The sequence below is a fragment of the Tenebrio molitor genome, chromosome 2 (genome assembly GCF_963966145.1).
Source record: "Tenebrio molitor chromosome 2, icTenMoli1.1, whole genome shotgun sequence".
NCBI classification, from domain to species: Eukaryota; Metazoa; Arthropoda; class Insecta; order Coleoptera; family Tenebrionidae; genus Tenebrio; species Tenebrio molitor.
This window is the reverse complement of record NC_091047.1, coordinates 20,135,962-20,156,718: the sequence shown is the minus strand read 5'-3', so window position 1 is coordinate 20,156,718 and position 20,757 is coordinate 20,135,962. Positions and strand designations below refer to the sequence as shown.

At 35.5% G+C, this 20,757-nt stretch overlaps 1 protein-coding gene across 2 annotated transcripts in view; it reads left to right on the top strand.

Moving 5' to 3' along the window:
- Positions 1 to 20,757, top strand: part of side-VI (sidestep VI) — a 279,349-nt gene that overhangs the window by 158,961 nt on the left and 99,631 nt on the right. For both annotated transcript variants that reach the window (XM_069037844.1, XM_069037845.1), the window contains exon 3: positions 13,759 to 13,891. In XM_069037844.1, the coding sequence (XP_068893945.1) occupies positions 13,759 to 13,891 (133 nt within the window). The remainder of the gene's footprint in view (positions 1 to 13,758; positions 13,892 to 20,757) is intronic.

The window sequence follows — 20,757 nt, the reverse complement described above, 5'->3', positions numbered from 1 at the left end:
TGAAATCATTCATCCATTGCAACTATGCTGTCCAACTATTGTCAAATTGGCTGAAGATCTATCTGGATGTTGTCATCAGCACCGTATGAATGATGTAAGAGACTTCCTTCCATGAGGAGGTCAAAATCTCTGATATTCGTCATCCAAATCATCAATATACACAGAAAGTGATCTTCTTCTTGTACTTTTTTTTACCCCGCTTAGACGCCTCAATCTAGTTTTTACTGTGTCATCAAAAATTTTCTAGCCACATAACTTTTTCAAAAACAAAGATTTGATCATTGAATACAATTTTGCCAAAACTCAAATTTAATTAATTAATTCGACAAGCCCTGTCATGTAAATATGTGTAAATATGTCACTTTAGTCATTGATTTAAACATATTTTGGTGATTTTTTTTAGAACAAACAACAAAATACATTGGAAACAACGAGAACCATATTTACAACAAAAACACTAAATATTTGTACAGGGTTATTATAAATGATTGTCCCATCGCAGTTGGCGTTGAAAACGTATCCTTGATTTGGTTTAATAATAACCGAGTTGAAGTAGTTGCAGGATGTTTGTTAAATTTTACAAACCTTCAGAATAAACCAAATATCTGGCACAATTGAATTTTATGTTCATTTCAGCAATAGCGAATACATTTTATTTGGATTTTTATTCATATAATTTGTTATAAAATAGAATAGTGCACAACAAAACAAAGGTTTTGAATAGTATTGTTTCAAATTTTGTTCATTATTGTGTCGGTAAATTTAAATTTTGCATCTGTTTGATATTTTAAATATTGTTACATATGTTTTAATTTTTCAGCTCATATGGGCTGATTTTTTAAATTGCACGGCTGCGTAGCCGGCAACGGTTTCTTTGTCAAAAAGAGACGTATTGCGTAGATAAAATTGGCTTCACGAGTTGTTAACTGGAACAAAAACAACATTTTTACTTGTAGAGGCCACTAAAGAACAAAAGACATTTTTATTGAATCTTACTTCCGTAACGACCAAAAAGGTGTTAGCAAAGTATGGTCAACGAAGTATGTTTTATTAATAAATTGCTTTATTAACGGAGGTACAAATTAACTTGACATGTACAAAAATATAAAATTCATAACAACATTGTTTTCTCATCGCACACTATTACTATTGTGTCGATCACTGACTCGCTATTTCTAACACTTCCCCTCGAGTCATGGGTCGATAGTAGTTCGTACTCAGTTCTTCAAGAAATTACACGCACACAAGTCCGACCGATTTCGCGCACCACTCATGTTTGGTTCTTGCTAGGCCTTTCGTTAAGAAATCCGCCACTTGACCATTTGTTGGAACGTATGCTACGCTCACCTTCTTCATCTGCTATTTCATCATCTCGTTCTAATTCTAATTCCTGTGAAACGTTCTGTTGGAGCATTGGGTGAACGTCGACGTCGATTGTTTGAGGTCCAGTAATTTCTGGCTCTTCTTCCAGGAGTACATCTGTTTCATTTTCTTCAATTCTTTCATTCAATTCCATGAATTTCACATCTCGACTGATCTCGACTTTTCTTTCTTCCGGTACCCAAATGCGATATGCTTTCGATTCTTCCGAATAACCGACTAGGATTCCTTCCTTGCTTCGACAAGTTAATTTTCCCTTGCCAGGTGATCTGTTCAGACAAAACACCTTAGATCCAAAAATTCGCAAGTGCTTCAGATTTGGCTTCTTACCGGTCCACATCTCGTATGGGGTTTTTCCATTTAAACTTTTGGACGGACATCGATTCCTCAGGTAATTCGCTGTGTTTACAGCTTCGGCCCAAAAAGATGATGGGAGACCTGATTCAATTAACAAACATCGTGCCATATCCAGAAGAGTTCGATTTTTACGTTCCGAGATGCCATTTTGTTCCGGATTGTAAGGAACTGTCAGTCGTCTGGTGATTCCACGTTTTTTCAATAACTTCTCAAAGTCGTTATTTATATACTCTGTACCATTATCGGACTGGATGCACTTGACCGTTCTTCCTTTTTGATTTTCCATGAGATTAATTACTTCAAATGTTCTCTCGACGACTTCTGTTTTGGATTTCAAGAATCTGACTTCACACCAGCGAGACTGATCATCAATAAATTCGACAAAATATTTTGCCTTACCATTCGATTCAGTGCGAAATGGTCCACATAAATCCGTATGAATTATGTCCAAAGAATTCGTTTTTCGGTCTGAAGACTTCGGAAAGGAAGTACGAGTCATTTTTCCCTTGCAACACACTTCACAAGTAGTATTGCGACTGGTTGAATCGAATGCTTCTACGCCTTCAATGGATTCGTTTGCTACAGCTTTGACTAAGTCCCTGTAGTTGACGTGTCCTAAACGGCGATGCCAAATTTCCAACGACGAAAAATTGTCGTTACTTGAAGTAAACGCCGAGTTTCTTGGTACACGCACAAAGTACAAGTCCCCGACTCGATCTCCAATTAATTTCACGTCTCCATCCGCGCCGAACACTATTGCATGGTTCTTTTTAAATAAAATCTCGCACCCTTTATCCGCTATTTTGCTTACGGACAACAAATTCGTGCGTAAATCTGGTACATGTAACGTATTGTCCAAGGTAACGTTCTTCACTTCTCCGAAGACATCGGCTGTAAAAGATGCGATCCCAGCACCTACAATTTTTGTCGATTGATTGTTCGCGAGATTCAAATTGACATTCGACACCTTTTTCTTGTTCAAAAAATCTCGTGATTCGTTGCTTAAATGTGAGGTAGCTCCGCTATCTAAACACCATTTATGTTCACGACCATTAACAAACGATTCGACATGTGCACAAAGTGACATATTTTCTGCATTTTTCGCATGTTTTCCTGAATTGTTACTGTCTTTATTCTTCTCGTTCTTCTTATACGTACACTCATTTGCTTTGTGACCGTATTTACCGCACTTGTGACAACGAAATTTGAACTTTTCATTTTCGTTTGAAGAATTTCGTGAGATTTCTTTTTCAGACTGTTTCCAATTTGGTTTGTTCTGCCTGTACCATGATTTTTTCGACGAAAACATAGCATTTTCCGGGACACTCCGCATACAGTTCTTTCGCGCGTCGTTTTCTTCGATTATTTTTACCCTTAAAGTTTCAGGATCGGGTAGTTCATCTCTAGATTCGATCGCACACCGAAAATTTTCAAAACTGGACGGTAAGCTATAAAGTAGCATGATGGCTAACAAATCCGGATTAATTCCGACGTCCATTTCACCAAGTTTGTCCACGGCATCAAAAAAACCATTTAAGTGTACACGTACGTCGCCTCCTTCATCCATTCGCTTCAGAGTTAACTGTTTTAACAGCGTCGCCTTTCGAGCAGGTCCCTTGGATTGGTATATGCTCTCTAATTTAACCCATACTTCTCGAGCTGTGGTGCAACCCTTTACTTGTTTCAATTCCGATGGGCAAATACTCAAAATTATTTCTGATCTGGCTTTATTGTCCCCTTTAGTCCAGGCTACTATCTCTGTATGACTTGTCTCTGCAGCTGTAGGTTTTGCACACACTCCATTCGCGTAGTCCCATGCGTCGTTTTTTATGAGAAGAGCTTCCATCTGCATTTTCCAAGTATCGTAATTATCCTTGGATAGCAATTCCATTCGTGAGACACTTGCGGCACACATTTTCGACAAAATTAAAATTCCGACACGAGGATTATACGACTTCCGACTCACGATTTTTGTATTCACGGGTTTCTAGGACTTCTGGGCCCATAACCTGTTAGCAAAGTATGGTCAACGAAGTATGTTTTATTAATAAATTGCTTTATTAACGGAGGTACAAATTAACTTGACATGTACAAAAATATAAAATTCATAACAACATTGTTTTCTCATCGCACACTATTACTATTGTGTCGATCACTGACTCGCTATTTCTAACAAAAGGTAATGCCCAATAGATATATAAAGGTTAACCCTGTCTTCGAGAATTTCTTGAAAAATTCCCTTTTGCTCCTGTCATTCAGGTACATCTCGTAGACACACGTGGTTATGTCATAAGATTATTTCATGAAACCAGCAGCATTAAGAGAAAAAAGGAAGTAACAGACCAACGAAATGACCTCCAGGCACTGTTGAAAATGTTGAAAATAATGGTGAAGACTCCCATGCGTCATAGGAAGTAAGACCTGATGTTGTACCCCTATAAAATGCAGTTATTCCAAGAACTTTCTCCACCAGATTATGAAACGAGAAGTTATCGTAATTATAACGTACAACAACGACCTTTTGGATTTATTCTTCTTCAATGACGATGCTTGGTTTCATCTCTCGAGTTGTGACAACTCAAAAAATATGCAAAGGTAGAGTGCAGAAAATCCAATTTTTTTTCAATAATGGAGATTATTAATTGGGCCCGTTTTCTTTCAATAGACTGTCACAGCTCTGAGGTATCAGAACAAGCTGGAAGAATTCATTAATCAATTTCCCACCCATGATTTACATAATGATTACTTCTAGTAGGATCGATCAACACCTTATACAGGGCTTAAATGAGCTTTAATTTTATGACGATCGTTCTATTAGCTCCCATCTATCCACGCGATCACCTGATTTGACATCACTAGATTATTATGTATAAACATTATTGTGACATAATTAAGTACCACTTTATATCTATTTTGTTGGAATTTATCTTGCCAAAATACTAGGCTAGATATGAAATTTAAAAATTGCCCGATATATTCGGCTTAGAAACTTCATATTTGAAAACACCATGAAGGAGCTGGTCATAAATCAAGCCTTCACATCGATTTGTTAGATTATTAGTGATTTTGTGTGCGTTTTAAGCAAATACGGTACGAAAATTTAGTGTTGCGATAAATTTTTAACCGAGTAGTTTTAGGTCACGAAACCCCATGTGTGATGTCAACAACTAGATAAATGTGGCGAGGGTTCACTTGAATTAGTTATGTTGTTTGCATCGTATCTCTCCCAATTATTAAACAGCGGCGGTACAAAGAACTGCTGACATTATTTATTTATAAAATGTGTAAAAGCCACATCTCGGCCTCGAACAGCTCGTACAATAAATTATCTAAAACCGGCTTAGCGCGCACTGATGCCACACTTTACATCAATTCTTTATAATTATGTTTATGCGATGGCAGTTAGATGTTCGCTCCTGATGACCATACACCCAGATTTGCATATTAACTCTCCACGAGTTGCCCGAACAGCTGGAATTCGCAACGACTTCTTCAATTTAAACATTTATGGTGCAAGATAACTGCGACCACAATTTACACGGAGTCTTAAAATTATTTGTGTGCATTTGCATCCGCTGAAATAGGGCCACGGAATGCCTAAATAAAATAACGTTTTCAGCGTAAAATATTTTAATTGCATTGCTAATGTGTCTGTCTGTGCTGCAGAACTTAAAATTGATTTAGTGTTGGCTTAATGAAAAGACAAAACAAATAATTTGCAATTAATTAAGGAACTGGGTCTTTAGATAATTTAAAATGGAAATGCTTACGATGTCGATAGCAGGGAATTTTCGTTAATTTAACTTCGGGAAAGTCACCACCAAGACCATAAAACATCTGAATTTCAATTAATGTTAGGTACAAGAAATTGCTGACAAAGCTCGGTGGGGTACACTGTCTGTTTTAGAAAAAAAAAAAATATGTCGCATTTGCAATTATCTTTTTGTGTAAATATGTGGTTATCTACTTACTGTAAATGTATTCTTTTTGATAAACATATTTAATTTTACCTGTTCTATGTATAATTACTCCTCTGGGACACGATTATACTATCAATACTATCACCACGACTCCATTTAAATGAAATAGTAAAATTCAAAACTTTAGATCAGGATATTACAGTTTGCTGAGATAGAAAAATGTGAATGTAATTCTTGGTAAGTTTTAAATAGATTCAGTCCAAATTTGAATTGATTTTTTTAATTTTAATTATTTTTTAAGTCAACTTAATGGCGAAGAAATTGGGGAGTTGTCCCGGAGTTCGTGAAATAATCACGGCAGAATTAATTGTGGCGTGAAATAAAATTACTGTCTGAAATGTCTTTGGTAGCTAAGAAAGTTGAAAAAATCCTCTGGCACCGTTGTGTAGAATCCGCGTTTACGCCATAGGCGTCGACAAGTCCTGAATCCAGATCATAAAATAAATTCGTTTAATGAAAGAAATTACGCCACCTCACTTATTTTATTGCTTTTATCTTGGCGGTTTTTTAAGGTTTTCTTCGACGGGGAAGGCGACGCTTTAATCTGATGGAGCCGTAAGGTGTGTGTGAGACACGCATACGATATCGCACGACGACATAAAACTTTATTATTATCGGAATTTAATAAAGGCATCACTTACTTTATCACTATATTAAATGTAAAATAAAGCTACTTAACGTCAGGGAATACACTTTTACGTGGGCGCTGCAGCTTTTTTATAAACCGGCTTCGTGTACATAAAATAACGCATTTACTTAAATTTATGTTATTTGGTTCCAGTTCAGAAATTTGCATTTAATCACAGAAGGGAGACAGAAGAGAATTTTTAAATCTAAACGTCAAGCGTTGTAGATAAATGTAGTTAAACACAAAATGAGCACCAAAAAATTAAACTTCAACTCTTATATGGAATCATGCGAACAGTTCAAAAAGCTTTTGAAACAAGGCAAATATAAGCGACCACAATGTGACAAAGCCTCGCTTTTTTATTCTATTCAACATTTGTTCCTAACCTATAATAATTTATCAAGTCATTATTTTAATTTTTCAAAAACAAAACTCAATTGACGCTGAGATTTTTGAATGTGGGATGCGATGAAAATCAAAAAGCGCTGCAAACATGGGGGAAAATGCTTATAGCGTATTAATTTGTAGGGTTTCGGACATAAAGAAATGTAAAACGCATGAACGCATAGAGTTTCATCTCGAATATTCGCACAGAATAATTAGCAAATACTGACTGATGACCTAATGGTTAGCTGCAATAGATTATCAATTTCGTGATTGGCTCCCTCCACATGTGGTGAACTAAATTAACTGTGCATCATTGCCTAGATAATGGGAAGCAATTTGATTGGTTTTGACTACTGAGGAAAGAATGTTACGAGTACATCTATCATTTCTGAAGAAATATAAGTTATGTAAGATATTGTCAAATATTTTTTCACTAATGGGTTTACCGATGTTATTTTTTCCACAATTAACAAAGTGGTAATACATAATTTCATTCTAATGAAATATGTATGTTACTTTCATAACGAAGGTTATAATATGTATGTGATAGTTAGATATACGATATGTTGTGGTAATAGGATACTACTCAATGAGCGTGTGATGATTGTCTCTATAACTCACGGGGCTGAAGTTTGCGGCACAAGCCATAGGCGTGTGATGTGTAGGTAATGTCCATTACACTCGAGTAAAAATTCTGTGTTTTTGCCACAATGTACAAATTCGTCATTTTCAGAATCAGAATTCGTTTGTTACTTCTTTTTAATAAAAATGATGACTGTTTATTCTTATTCTGTTTGTTTCGTAATATCATAATCTACACCATCATTAAAATTTTGCTCTTCCTAGTATATTTTAATTGCACCGTATATTTGATATAATTTAGAAAGACAATAGATTTTTAACTGGAAGTTGAAATTTGTGGATTTTCATTTTGATGTTGGTACAAAATTTGCAATTAAAATTTATTTATGAAATTACTGGCTTTTATTGACACTCACAACTGAGAGATCTAATAAAATATACTATTTGACGTATTACGCTAGAGAATTTACCGGGATATCATAAACGGCTAAATTTCATTTGGATTTATGTCCATCAAAAATTGTAAAATGAAAATTAGAAACCAATTCTATTGAGCAACTGGCAACACGATTCTGTAATAATTTTATGTGTATTGTGAACTTCTCTGTATTCCGAACAATCCAGTGATTTTTTGAACTGTAAGTTTTAATATTTGGCTTTCCGTTCGGAATGTGTGTCATAGAAGACACATTTTCGTGGTACTTTGTTATAAAAATAATAACTTTGAAAGATGATTGTATTTGGAACAGGCCACTAGTCATTAATCTTAACCTGCCTTGAAAACGATTTGTCATAAGTTCTGGCGACCCCCCAGCTACAATATATTATAAAATGTTAAATTACGTTAAAAGGCGTGACACATTATGACGTATATCACGAGCGAAACGAAGGAACTTCTTCTGGCAGATCGAAAAAAAGAGCAAAACGTGATATATTAATTCATTAATATATTGACTTTCCATGTTTGCTTTTAGCGTTTAATGAGACCGAAGCGGAAAATCGTGTCGAGGAATAATAAAAATATGTAAAAGCTGAAGTGGCAGAGAGATCATGGCATTGTAGGTATTTAAGACGAGCAATTTCCCGGAGTTTCACCTGAAACGAGCAAATGAACCTGAATAGGAAAATGTAGTTTTTGCGGTGAATTGCAAACAAGCCGTTGGAAAAAATGCGCTAAAATATGCAGTAGTGTTATTAAGAAACACAGTGCACCAAGAGTTCCTTGTAATAAAGAGGATAAAATATAAAATAACTACGAACACAATGAATTTATAAAGCATTCGTTTCCGTTGCGAGACATAATCCCTGGAAACGGAACCCTCGTGAATTTTATTCCGTATTTCAATGCAGGTAACAGATAGTTAATGGTGCGGGATTAAACGCCGCTTTTCAAATAATGTGAATTATAAATTAGAAAATTACCTTAATACAAGTACAATTATCATTTATTATTTCTTAGATATCTTTCCAGGTACGAACACCAACCGGATTTTACCTCATTCATTTATTCAGGGAGACACTTCATTGACAAAACACCAAACTAAATAGACAAGATCCGACAAAATGAGTCTGTAATTCGTCAATGAATCGCATTGATTCAATCTGTTTTTATCATCTAACGTCTGATTTATCTCCAGATGGGATAAATATAAATTTTTCTGTTGTAACAACTCTCACGTTTTAATTCGCAAATTGATGAGCTTTCGCAGACGTAAAAAATGTTAGTCGTGACTTATTTTTGCGATCGCCGGACATTAATCAATCAATGAGTTGGAGCAAAAGAAATGGAGAAATAATTTCTGTTCTGCTGGGAGCAACTCGAATTTATCAGACACTCTGCAAATATCAAAACCAATTTGGTAGATGTAAGAGTTTGCAAAAATATGCTTTTATTGTAGAAAAAGCATAAAACTTTTGTTAAAATTTCTCGGATTACCGATTATGTACAAGACACTTCTCTAATTTCTTTCTCTAATTTGTGAGACCTACTGATGTCAAATACAAAAGAGGTCAATGAAAAATAACAAACAATTAAGCCGTGTGCCAGGTATTTTTAAAGAAAGAAAATAAATTTTCTCGAGCGCAGCGAGGGCAATAATTACAGGAGAGATGGAAGGGCACTTTAGTGCCTTTAATCGTACGAGAAATTTTGTAAATACATTGTTTTTGCATTTGTAAGAAATAAATAATATATCAAAACATGTGTCTATAAAGAAACGTTCACTGTAATACCTCCTGAATTTCGTATTGATTATGAATACGTATCAAGTAATATCTTGCAGACGAACAATTCGTCAGAACTACAGTTCTGTAGAAATTACCTACTATGGCAATAGTAATTTGTACATTAATGTTAATTCCAAGTGAAATCTGTTGGTGAAATCAATGTTGCATCTGAGATTTGTGTAATGAAAAGATCATGAATCCGCTATTTTCGTGACGTTTAATTTCCCGTCGAATCTAAATTTGACATAAATTATTTCTCTAAAGGGCCATTGAAATATCTCGCGAGGACTAAACAATTATACACTTCCTTCCACCTACGATATAGCAATTACGTACACAATAGCGTCGGAATACAAAGAAACTTTTGTTAAATTCAGTTTTACAAACAGCAAACACGATGAAAACAAAGCATTTCATTATGAAGAAGCAGATGTCTTGCGTTAGCTTATCTACCTTGGCGCAATTTATTGTGAAAAGGGAGAAGACGGAAAAAATAGGCATAATGAAAGCGTGAGAACATTTAAAATGGCTCTGGCCGTCGCCCTCTGTTATAAAACCTAATTAATATTTGAGGAAAGACGTGAAACTATAAATGAGGCGTTAAATCAGGACGAAGGGGTCGATAAAGAACCGAATGACGGATGACTTAGAAATTATTAAGTCGAAGTAGCCTATAAAATGCAGTTTATAAATACCGCAGTGGATTTTAAACCGGCGTAAGTAGGTTTTAACGACGAGGTGGCAGAGTTCAATTCCACTTACCATCAACCCTCATAAATGACGGGTCGAGAAATCTGTTAACCTGTTTGAACCTCGACCATCCCCTCTGAATCGATCGTTTCTAATAAAAAATTCACATCCGGAGGAATTCTTTCGGCTTTTTACCATTCTTAGGGCAAAACATCAAATATTAATGCGAAAATAAATTTTAACGGTGACATATTGCGTCACGCGAAACTTTCAAATTGATTACTCGAACGTAATTTGTTTTCCAGACACGTAAAAGTCAAGAATGGATTACTCCTGTTTCGGCTCTGATATTATTAATTCTTTTCGTTCTGACGTCGTGGCCGTAATTGATGTAATTTGGACAGTCTTCCATTGATTTCGTTATCTTTTCAATTAACCAACTTCCCTTGTTGCCGTTCACGCCACATGAAAATGTCTGATTAATTCGCCCAACACTCGAACGGTTTTCGCTCCGGAGTCGGGCTCCGGATCAACGCAATCCGCATTACACGCATTACGCAGATCAACAGGGCCGATGTTGTTTGTGTGTCAATAAATTTCGCATTCGTACGAGCGTGGGCCGGATTTTCTGTCGAATCCTACACTGTTGATTTGATTGTAATTTGAGAATATTTGAAAAATGCTGGAGGTTTACTGTTCCAAGGGAATTCTTCCCCGAGCAAGACACAACGCGTGGGCAAAGGAGACGATATTTTAAAAGCGATGCCCCAGAAATTTAAGAAGCAAACTTCATCATTATCTTTAAAAATGCTTCGTACGTTGAGTTATTGAACAACACTTGATCGCATAGCCGAGTCATATCTTGTGATTTTTTAGTATCAGATGTGTCACAGAGAAGATTATACATAACACTTGTATATTCAGTACCTATCTTTGTTTCATTTTATACAAATTACAGTGAAATTTTATTGTAATTGAATCGAAATGAATTGATGAACAAAAAATGTTACATTTGCTGATGCATTAACTGACAATTGACAAAGGAAAATTGTTAGGTACATTTTTAATAGAAGTTAAGTATTATTTGATTATCACTTCACTTAACAAATGCATTCATGTCAGCAATCAACTAAAATGCTCTAACATGCAGCGTTACCTGGTGATTGTTATATACATTTGCAAAAACTCATCAAGTTTCTCCATTCTTTTTTATAGATTATTATGGGTCAACAACAATGATTTTAAGAATTTACATATAAAATTCAAATTTATTAAGTATCGAATAATATTCTCAGGAGCTGGTCATGGGGAGATTTTCTGTCCCATAGATGATTGATCTAGATAAGGGAATACAGGGACATCCGAGGGAGACAGAGGGAGATCCGGCGAAGATATAAGGAGACAAGAAATATAAGAAGATATACATGGAAGACACAGCTCGCTCGATCTCGATCCAGAGGAGATACAGAAAGATTCGGGATGGAAGATCCACGGAAAGTACAGGGCGATCCATTTACGGTACAGTGACAGATACAGGGAGATCAATGGAAATGCAGAAATATCCGAAGGAAATTTAGGAGCTTCAGGGGAAGGTATAAGGAAATTCGTGAGAGAAGATTGAGACATATCCATGAAGGTCCAAGGAAGATATAAGGAGATCAATGGAAGAAACAGTGAGATCCATAGGAGGAATAAGGCGATCTAGAGGATAAATAGCGAGATCCAGATGAGATACAGGAAGATCCTGAATGGTAGATTCATAGAGGATACATAGAAATCCACATAGTTATAGCGAAATCCAGGGAGATATATGGAGATCCGGGGAGATGCCGGAGGATCCACGACGGCCGATGGAAGAAACAGTGAGATCCAGAACAAATACAGGAAGAACCTAAATGCGAGATCCATAGAAATGACAGGGATATACATGATACATAGGGAGAGATACAGGAAGATCCGGGAGAAGAACTGTACATAATGTGATATTCAGGGATATCTATGCAGGACACAAAGAGGTTCTGGGCAACTAGAGAGAGATCAAAGAAAGCTAGAATGTGATCCGTGATGCCATATTCATAGAGGATACAAAATTATCCAGGCTAGATACAGTAAGATCCGGAGGAGATGCAGACGGATTCAGAACGGGCGATTCAGGGAAAATACACGGAGATTCATGGGAGAAACCGTGAGATCGATGGGAGATATAGAGAGATCCAGAGCAAATACAGGAAGAACAGGAGATGCTAAATGGGAGATTCACACGGCAATTTATGAGAGAAACCGTGAGATCGATGGGAGATACAGAGAGAACCGGAATGGAAAGTCAACAGAACGTACAGAGCGATTCATGATAGATGTAAGGAGTTCCGTGGAGATTCAAAGAAATCCGGTAGAATTTCAGGGAGAAAAGAGAAAATATAAGGAGATTCAACATGAAAGATTTAGAGAATGTACAAGGAGATCCACATGTAAGATACAGGAAACTCCATGGAAGATACAGAAAGATCCGGGTTGTGAGAATCGGGGATACAGGGAGATACGGCGGAGATACAAGCGATCCGGGGGAGGTATAAGAAAATTTTTAGTGATAGGAAGATATTCTACACAAGAGATATTTTTCCTTGGAAAATTTCTGGTCCACCCCAAGTAGTATTCTATCTGGCTGTCTGACAACTTAATATTCTACTGAAACAAGTCTTCTCACTTTGGTAGAGTTTTGGTAGAGCAAACACGGTGGTAGGAACGACGTATGGTAGAGTTAAATTAGCACGGTGTTATCTTACTCTACTGTATCTACTGCTATTATTACTATCCTATCCTGTGTACTCTACCAGTGTAACCCAAACTTCAGATTTCTTAAGACTACTTAGAGATATAAACAGATCCTAAATAGAATATATCTATATCTAGTTATTTGATTTCCTGCATGGTATCAAATAAAAAAGTATCAAATAAAAGAAATCATTCATAGATAATCAAAATGTATCAAGTATCTTTGTCAAATAGTAGCAATAATCAAAAAGATTGTTAACTAAATCCCCACCATACTCGTATATCATTATTGAAAGACTAAATAATATTCAAGATTGAAAGAGAAACTCATTTGTGTTTTGCCAAAGCTTTAGACTAACGTAACACACCTTCAACACCTTGAAGTAGTTTCCTCCTCACAATTTGCGTAATTATTAATTTTGTACTAGTTTTCATATTGCCATTCATTTATGAAAACTCGCATCCGTAAAAAGTGTAAGCACTGTCCGGGTCCGGAAAAAATCACACTCCTCTCTTCATTAGCATATTTGATGCGGGCCTGAAGCATTCTTTTCGTCAACTTAACAATTCGTTGCATGGAGCATTTCCATTAATTTTGTGTTCTTTCAATCTTCTATATTTGCCTAACAAAAGAATTCAAGTGTTTCTAAAACAACGGTCGCTTTTGTACCGCCGACGATATCTTGAATAATGTAAGAGGTGGCCGAGTTAACTTTTTTTTGTGTGTGTTGTAAGAGAATTTAATTTATGTTGCAGGTGGCACAGTGACGCACGTCCAGGCGATTGTCAAAGGAAACGCGCAGTTGCCGTGCGATCTCCTTCCTCCGGCGCTCAACGACAGCGTCGTCCTCGTCGTCTGGTATAAGGACGAGCACACGCCAATCTACAGGTAATTCATTATTCAGGTGGGATGCACGCTGCTGCAATTTTTACGAGAAACTTTGAGGAGTTTGTTTATATTTTACGGGAACGACGGGCGGACACGCGGGGGAATTGCCGGAACAATACGCTAAACGTCAGTGATGGAGATTCCTTCCGCAACGGATGTAAATAAAACAAAGGGAAAACCGCTGACAATCCCGGGTTTGAAGAAATTTCGCCCTGGATTGGACGCACCCTGGAAATATTGTTCCTTTGACGGCTGTGGATTTTTCGGTCTAGGTGCTCTGTAATTTAACAAGAACACAAGTAGGAAATTGTACGGGAACGATTATCTTCGAATTATGGACCGTTTGTTCTTGGTTCATTAATTTTACGAAATTGTGTCGCAGGTGACGTTTATTATAGCATTTCTATCGGAAATTACCTTGTTTTGACAAACTCCCTGTGGTCAAGAAGGCACTCCCTTTGAATTTAGGGCGTACGTGAATATATTTATAAATACTTGACTCGCGTGCCGTTCGGGTTCTAATTATAGAGAATATAAAGCATGTTTTACATTTTAAATTATTTTTTCATAATAGGTACTTGAGATTTATGGTTGCAATGCAGATTAATATCGACATCATCTCTCATATTCTGCTTCCTTGGAATTTTTTTCAACTTATGTTTACCCTAAAATTCATTCATTTTTCACCGTTTCATAAAATTGATTAAAACTTAATTGCTGTTCCATAAATTGCCAAACGTCACTCCATAAGATGTTTTATCTAGAACAACTAGTTAGAATTACTTCTAACCATCTTTCTTAAATGAAGTTCTTATCAGTTTATTATTCATCAAGCTTTTCTGCCTCGGGAGTTGCAAAATTTTCTACATATCCCTGTGATTATTTTGCATACAAATATTAGAGTTCCTGATCAAATAAATTTAATAATCGCAATTCAATTTTATTCATTAATTGATCATGGTAGTTCACGTCCATAGTGGGGGGAAGCTCTATTCTGTTGTGCAGGAGCTATGATGCGAGTGCGAGAGAGATAACTCTCGCCGAGAGAGACAGCACACAAAAATAATAATAATGCTGATACTAATCAAATTGTCAATCAATATAACACATCAAACTTGATGCAGTGTCAGGATGTCGTAATTTGGTAATTGTCAGTAAATAAAATAATTGGGTAAACATTACGTTAACAATGGTGTCATGACGGCTTGTGTCGTGGATCGAGGTGATCGTGGTCGGTACATCTATCACAGGCTTACCTCCTGTAAAATAATAAAATGGGGTGGTGAGTAACCAGTTCGCTGAAAGTGTTGTGCGAGCACAACCAATACATATTTACAATAATAAATCACACACATCTCAAATATGGTACCATCACAATGTCAACGTTAACTCTTAATATCGTTGGTGATTATCAATTATCATCACATATTCATTGAGCTCTAGTACTTTAAGTTATTATCAATTATTATTAACTCATTGAGCTTTGTCCAGGGTTGTTAGGAAAAGGAAAAGAGTAGGGTTCACTCAGAACCCCCAGGACTCTAACAGTCCACTGCACAACTGTAATCAAACGAGGCGCCCTGATAACACTCAGCGACCCTCAATCAATTGTGATCACCAAAAACAGATGAGCGGCCCTGATGGACCTCAGCGGCACACTCGATCTGCCACACTGGCAGCATCCCCGGTCTCTGCCAGTGCATCACAATCAATTTCACCCCGCTAGCAGCTCCACGGTCTCTGCTAGCGTACAGTTGCCGGAACAAAGGAAATTTGGACAGTCTAATTAATTAGCTCGACATGTCGGGGCTCAATCATATCAAAATTAGCAATTGCATCAAACTGTTATGACTCTGATCAAATCAACAACATAATCACCCTCAATGGTGAAAACAACATCATCTCAATTAATTATAACTCACGAGCAGTCCTGATCACTGTCAGCGACTCTCAACTCATTATTAATCACGAGCGGTCCTGATCTCAGTCAGCGACCCTCAATCAATTAGCAATCACGAGCAGCCCTGATCTCAGTCAGCGACTCTCAATACTCTCAATTAATTATTATAAATCATTCAAAGACTCACCATGCTAATTGTATTTAATTATGGCCATGATCATCATCAATATCAATTATTAAAATAGGTAAACTCACCACATCACCAACAGAAACAGGTTACTCAGTGATACACTCACCTTGTGTAAATTAACTACACCTTTCACAAACTCACTTTTACATAAACTTTACTAAGATATTCTAATTGGATTCTTTGCTCTACACTCTGTCACAGTTCGTCTTCGACTGACCTAGTCCGCCCTTTAAATACCCTAATAATCAGTATCCAACAATCACGAAATGGGTCTCATGGTCTGACGCTGACAGATTTGTGACGGTCTGGCATCTCGCACTATTGGGGTGTGCGAGGGTTGTAAATAATGTCTCGGTACTGTTTTGTTTGTCTTGAACTATTTATCGAAATTCCTGAAGGTCCAAAACAAGTCTATAAATCCATCTAACTTTTGGACGTGACTTAGACATATGCAAAAGACGAAAACAGGAAAAAAAAATGTGTTTAATATTTCGTTGTCCTACAGTTGAAATCAAATTGTTTCTTCTGCTAAATTAAATAGTACACTCAATTTTCATACGAAATTCAATTCTGTCTTTTTCTGTTAAATGGTTCATGTTTATTTTTTTTTAATTACCAACACCGACACTAGGTTATACATACCTTTTTACATTTGACGTCTTTGGTAAAGGTACTTCTTTCATGTATCTTAATTGATTTTTAAACTTTTTCTAAATTACTGTTAATAAAATCAGCTAATGTGTTACACCGTCGAATTTGACCTATTTTGTGAATTGAAATATGTAGTTGTGCTCCAAAAAGTATCTGAAAATGTATTCTAAAAACATAATTATAGACCATAAAAATTTAAAATTACTGTATTGAATAGTTTTCTTCAATACATTTAACTCTAACAAAATTTCAGTATTCTTACTCAAACTCTTTTACCAGGACGGAACCTTACGTAATAGCAATCCTGTAGATTTCTGTTCAGTCGTTAAATTATTAACAACTTTGAAATGTTGGTTAAAAAATTCATAGAAAATCTGGATTAAGATAAAATCTTTTTAACATTTCAAAATGTGTGAAAATCATGTCAGACAATTTCAAAATTTCTTAAATGGTTTTAACCATCTGCTTTGTATTAATACACCGTTTTTTTATACTTTCTGTGAAAGTGTCATATTAATATTTGATATTTTATGTTGACATTGCCGACTGCGGAGATTATATTGTTAAAATTGTTTTTAAAAGTAAGCTAATTTTTGTCGAATTAAAATATTACGTTTTAAGAGAAACATAAAAGAAAAAATTGAATTGGCTGACTGCACAAAAGGTTGTTGTTAATAAAAATTAATTTTAAAATGAATTATTTGTCTAGACAACATGTGCGAATTACTAGCTTACAGATTATGTTATTACGAAAACACAAGCTAACAGCATATCCGTGTATTAATTTAATACATAATACTATTCAGATTTGTTTTTTTACTCCGTTTTGCTTCATATTGTTTACTCATAAAAGCAAAAATTGTATTCGGAAACATTTGAGCAACTTTCCTAAACATTTAGAATCTGCCCATACTTGTTTTGTTTCTTTGAATACAATTAAACCGTCAGCATTCGGGCTGGTAATTTAATATAATCTTATGAATAAAGCAAGGTTTTCGAATTCATTATTATATTTATATTAATTATTATTATTTATTATTTATAACACAGGAGAACACTGATTCTGCGGCGTGGAGTTTGAAAGTCGATATTGGGTAATTTTAATCTTGTGAATATGAAAAGTCTATCATATCTGCCGAATTGACTCTAGTTTTTGAGATAAAGGCAACCCTCTTATGATGAACATAGAATAAAATAAAAATATTGGATATGTCTTAAAACTTTAATTTTCCAACGGCAGCAGCGTTATAAATAATAATTTAAATGGAATTAATCGTATAAAAAAAAATCACGAAAATAAATTAAGAAAAACGATTTTTATGCGATCATCTAGGTACTGTGTTTTTGGTTAGCAGTAGTCCACCATCATATGGCGGTCCCACTAGCCTTGATATTTCTAATTTCTTCCATATTTCTTCCATAAATTTAAATCTCCAATCGAGTCATTGAGCTCTCCTTGAGAAAAACCCTAAAGTGTAGGATTGCACCCTTCAATTTCACTTTCGCTTCTGTTTTGACTCTCAAGAGTCTAACATTTTAACATCATCATAGGAAACGTTTGATAAGGCAGTAAATATCGGCACTGGCAAATTTCACTGTGCAACATTGATGGTTTAGCCGATTGTATATTTGGAAAAAAAATGCTTCGTAAGCTTGTTTTACAAAATCGGTAATATTTGTTCGTTGTAGTTGTTGACAATATTTACCACATATATAGCAAACATTGTTGAGATCGTTAACACAAAACTACGGGAAGAACTCATATTTTTTTTCTGACATAAAAACACCCAATAAAACAAATGAATAAGCCAACTGATATTTTAGTAATCAAAATAATGAGCAAGACAGGACAGATTATTAAAAATTTTATCATTTTGGATAGTAGGGTTTATTGTAAGAAGTAGAGTCAATTTAAACAAAAAAACTACATCCCGAGTAATTGTTACTTGAGTTACATCCAAATTCACTACAAAAGTTAATGCCGCATAAAAAAATTTTTTTTTTGTTCCCCAGTGTAATAGATTTAACTGATCACTATCAGAAATTTTTTAAAAGATCGTTCTGGCGTGTGGATGTTTCAAATTAGCAATTGTTTCCTATCCCCCCTGCTCCTTTCTTTTTCTATTATTTCCCTCCTATTCCATATCTCATTCATCCATCATATCTCCCTTCCCTCTTCATTCAGTATTTTGCCCCTTTCTCTCTCTCTCTTTCTCATTTTCCGCTCTCTCTCCCCATAGCACATTCTGCGCCTTCTTTCCTCTCCTTCCATCCAATACCTGTTTTCTCTCTCCTCGTTCCCACATCTAAATCTCGCCATCATCTATCTTTCTCTTGCACATTCTCTCCCCAGGTACTCCGGAATTTCCTCTGCCATACTCCCTGTTGTATCTGGAATTTTAGACTCTTTTCCTGCTTTCTTGCTTTCTGTGTCTCTATCCCTTTCACTCAGCTCTACATTCATCCATCTTCCTTTTGCTCTTAATCTTTTCAGTTCTTCACTGGCATACCCGTTTCTCTAATTGTATTTCTTTCTCTCCTTCTTCTCCGTGTTTATTTTCTTTTCTCTCCAGCATTCCGTTACTATCCTGCGCTCTTCCTTTCCACCCATTTTGTCTTCAAACTTTGCCACTCTCTTTCCCGGTTTCACTGTCAGCCTATTCCTCTTACACTTCTTTCACTTTCTCTACCTCTTCTTGTTCCTTCCATCCCCAGATCTCTGGCCCGTACATCAATATACTCTATCATGCTCTCAAACATCATCACCTCACTGAAATCACCTCCCTCTCCTATTCCCCAAACACATCGCACTACGTTATTTGCTTTCGTCACTATCTCTGTGATATGTGCCTTATACTTGATTGTGTAACCAAAGTACATATTTGAACTTGTTTACTTATTCTGTTTCCCTTCCTTCCCGGTTCCACTCATTCTCTTCACTCTTCCTCTTTCTCGTATTGAACCCCATCATTTTCGTCTTCTCAACATTCACTTCCAGCTTTTTCTTCCTCAGATACTTTCCCAGGTTCGTCATCATTTCTTTCAGATCTCTTTCATTCTTTGCCACAATTACCAAATCATCCGCAAAAGGCAGGCTCCAAACTTTTTCTCTGCCTACCACACTCGTATCACTTCTTTTTCTGCAATCTCTCTCTTCATCCTTTCTTTACATATATTCTCCTATTCAATTGATTGATAAATTAGTTTAAAAAATAATTTACAAAAAATAATGTTTCTCTATTTAAGTGAATTGTATTTACTGTTGAAATCAAAGAACGTTTATGTTTTATACAAAGTCCCATTTCATAGCCATCCTCAGCAAAGCTTCCCAACTTCTCTTTAATTAACATATTTCATTTTCTGAAGTAGTCAAACAAATAAAATAATACACTTCAGTAGTAATTAAATTTCATACGATTACATTTTCAGGTATCCGGACTGTTTTTTGCTGATTTGGGTCTTCAACAAAACCGTGAACCTATATTTCATCAATTTTTTATGAGCCGTTCTGTTCACACCCACTTAAATAATTTACGATTGTCACCTTTTCGATTAGATTTTTTACAACTGTTTCAAACACCTCATATTTTATTTATGAGTGTTTACAATTTATTTTCGACAAACTGACATTTTCTAAAACTCGACTACGTTCCAGGAATGAAAATACCAAATTTATTTCATTCAAATGAAGCTCTTTCTCCACAATTATTGAAAAATCGTTGACCGAAATTTTAACAGGACCTTCACACAACACAATTAACTAAAACATTCACCATTTGCAATTCCATATGTTTATCAAATTGACCCTGCATATTTATGAAATTTTAAAATGTGTTTTAAATTTATTCAAAATGTTAATTTGGTCAAATATAATTTAGGTGAAAAACAAATTATTTCCTGTTACTTTTGACGCAAAAACGGTGATAAATAGCAGGAGACAGTGGCTTCTCAAGCTGATTAAGCCGAAAAAAAAGCTAAAATTAATTATAACGTTTTATCTTGCTCATAAATTACTATAATATTTCATTAACGTTTATTAATTACATCTTAATGTGTAATTTAAATTAATATAAATTACATTAACTACTACAACTTAAATGACTTACATGACTAAATTTAAATTTG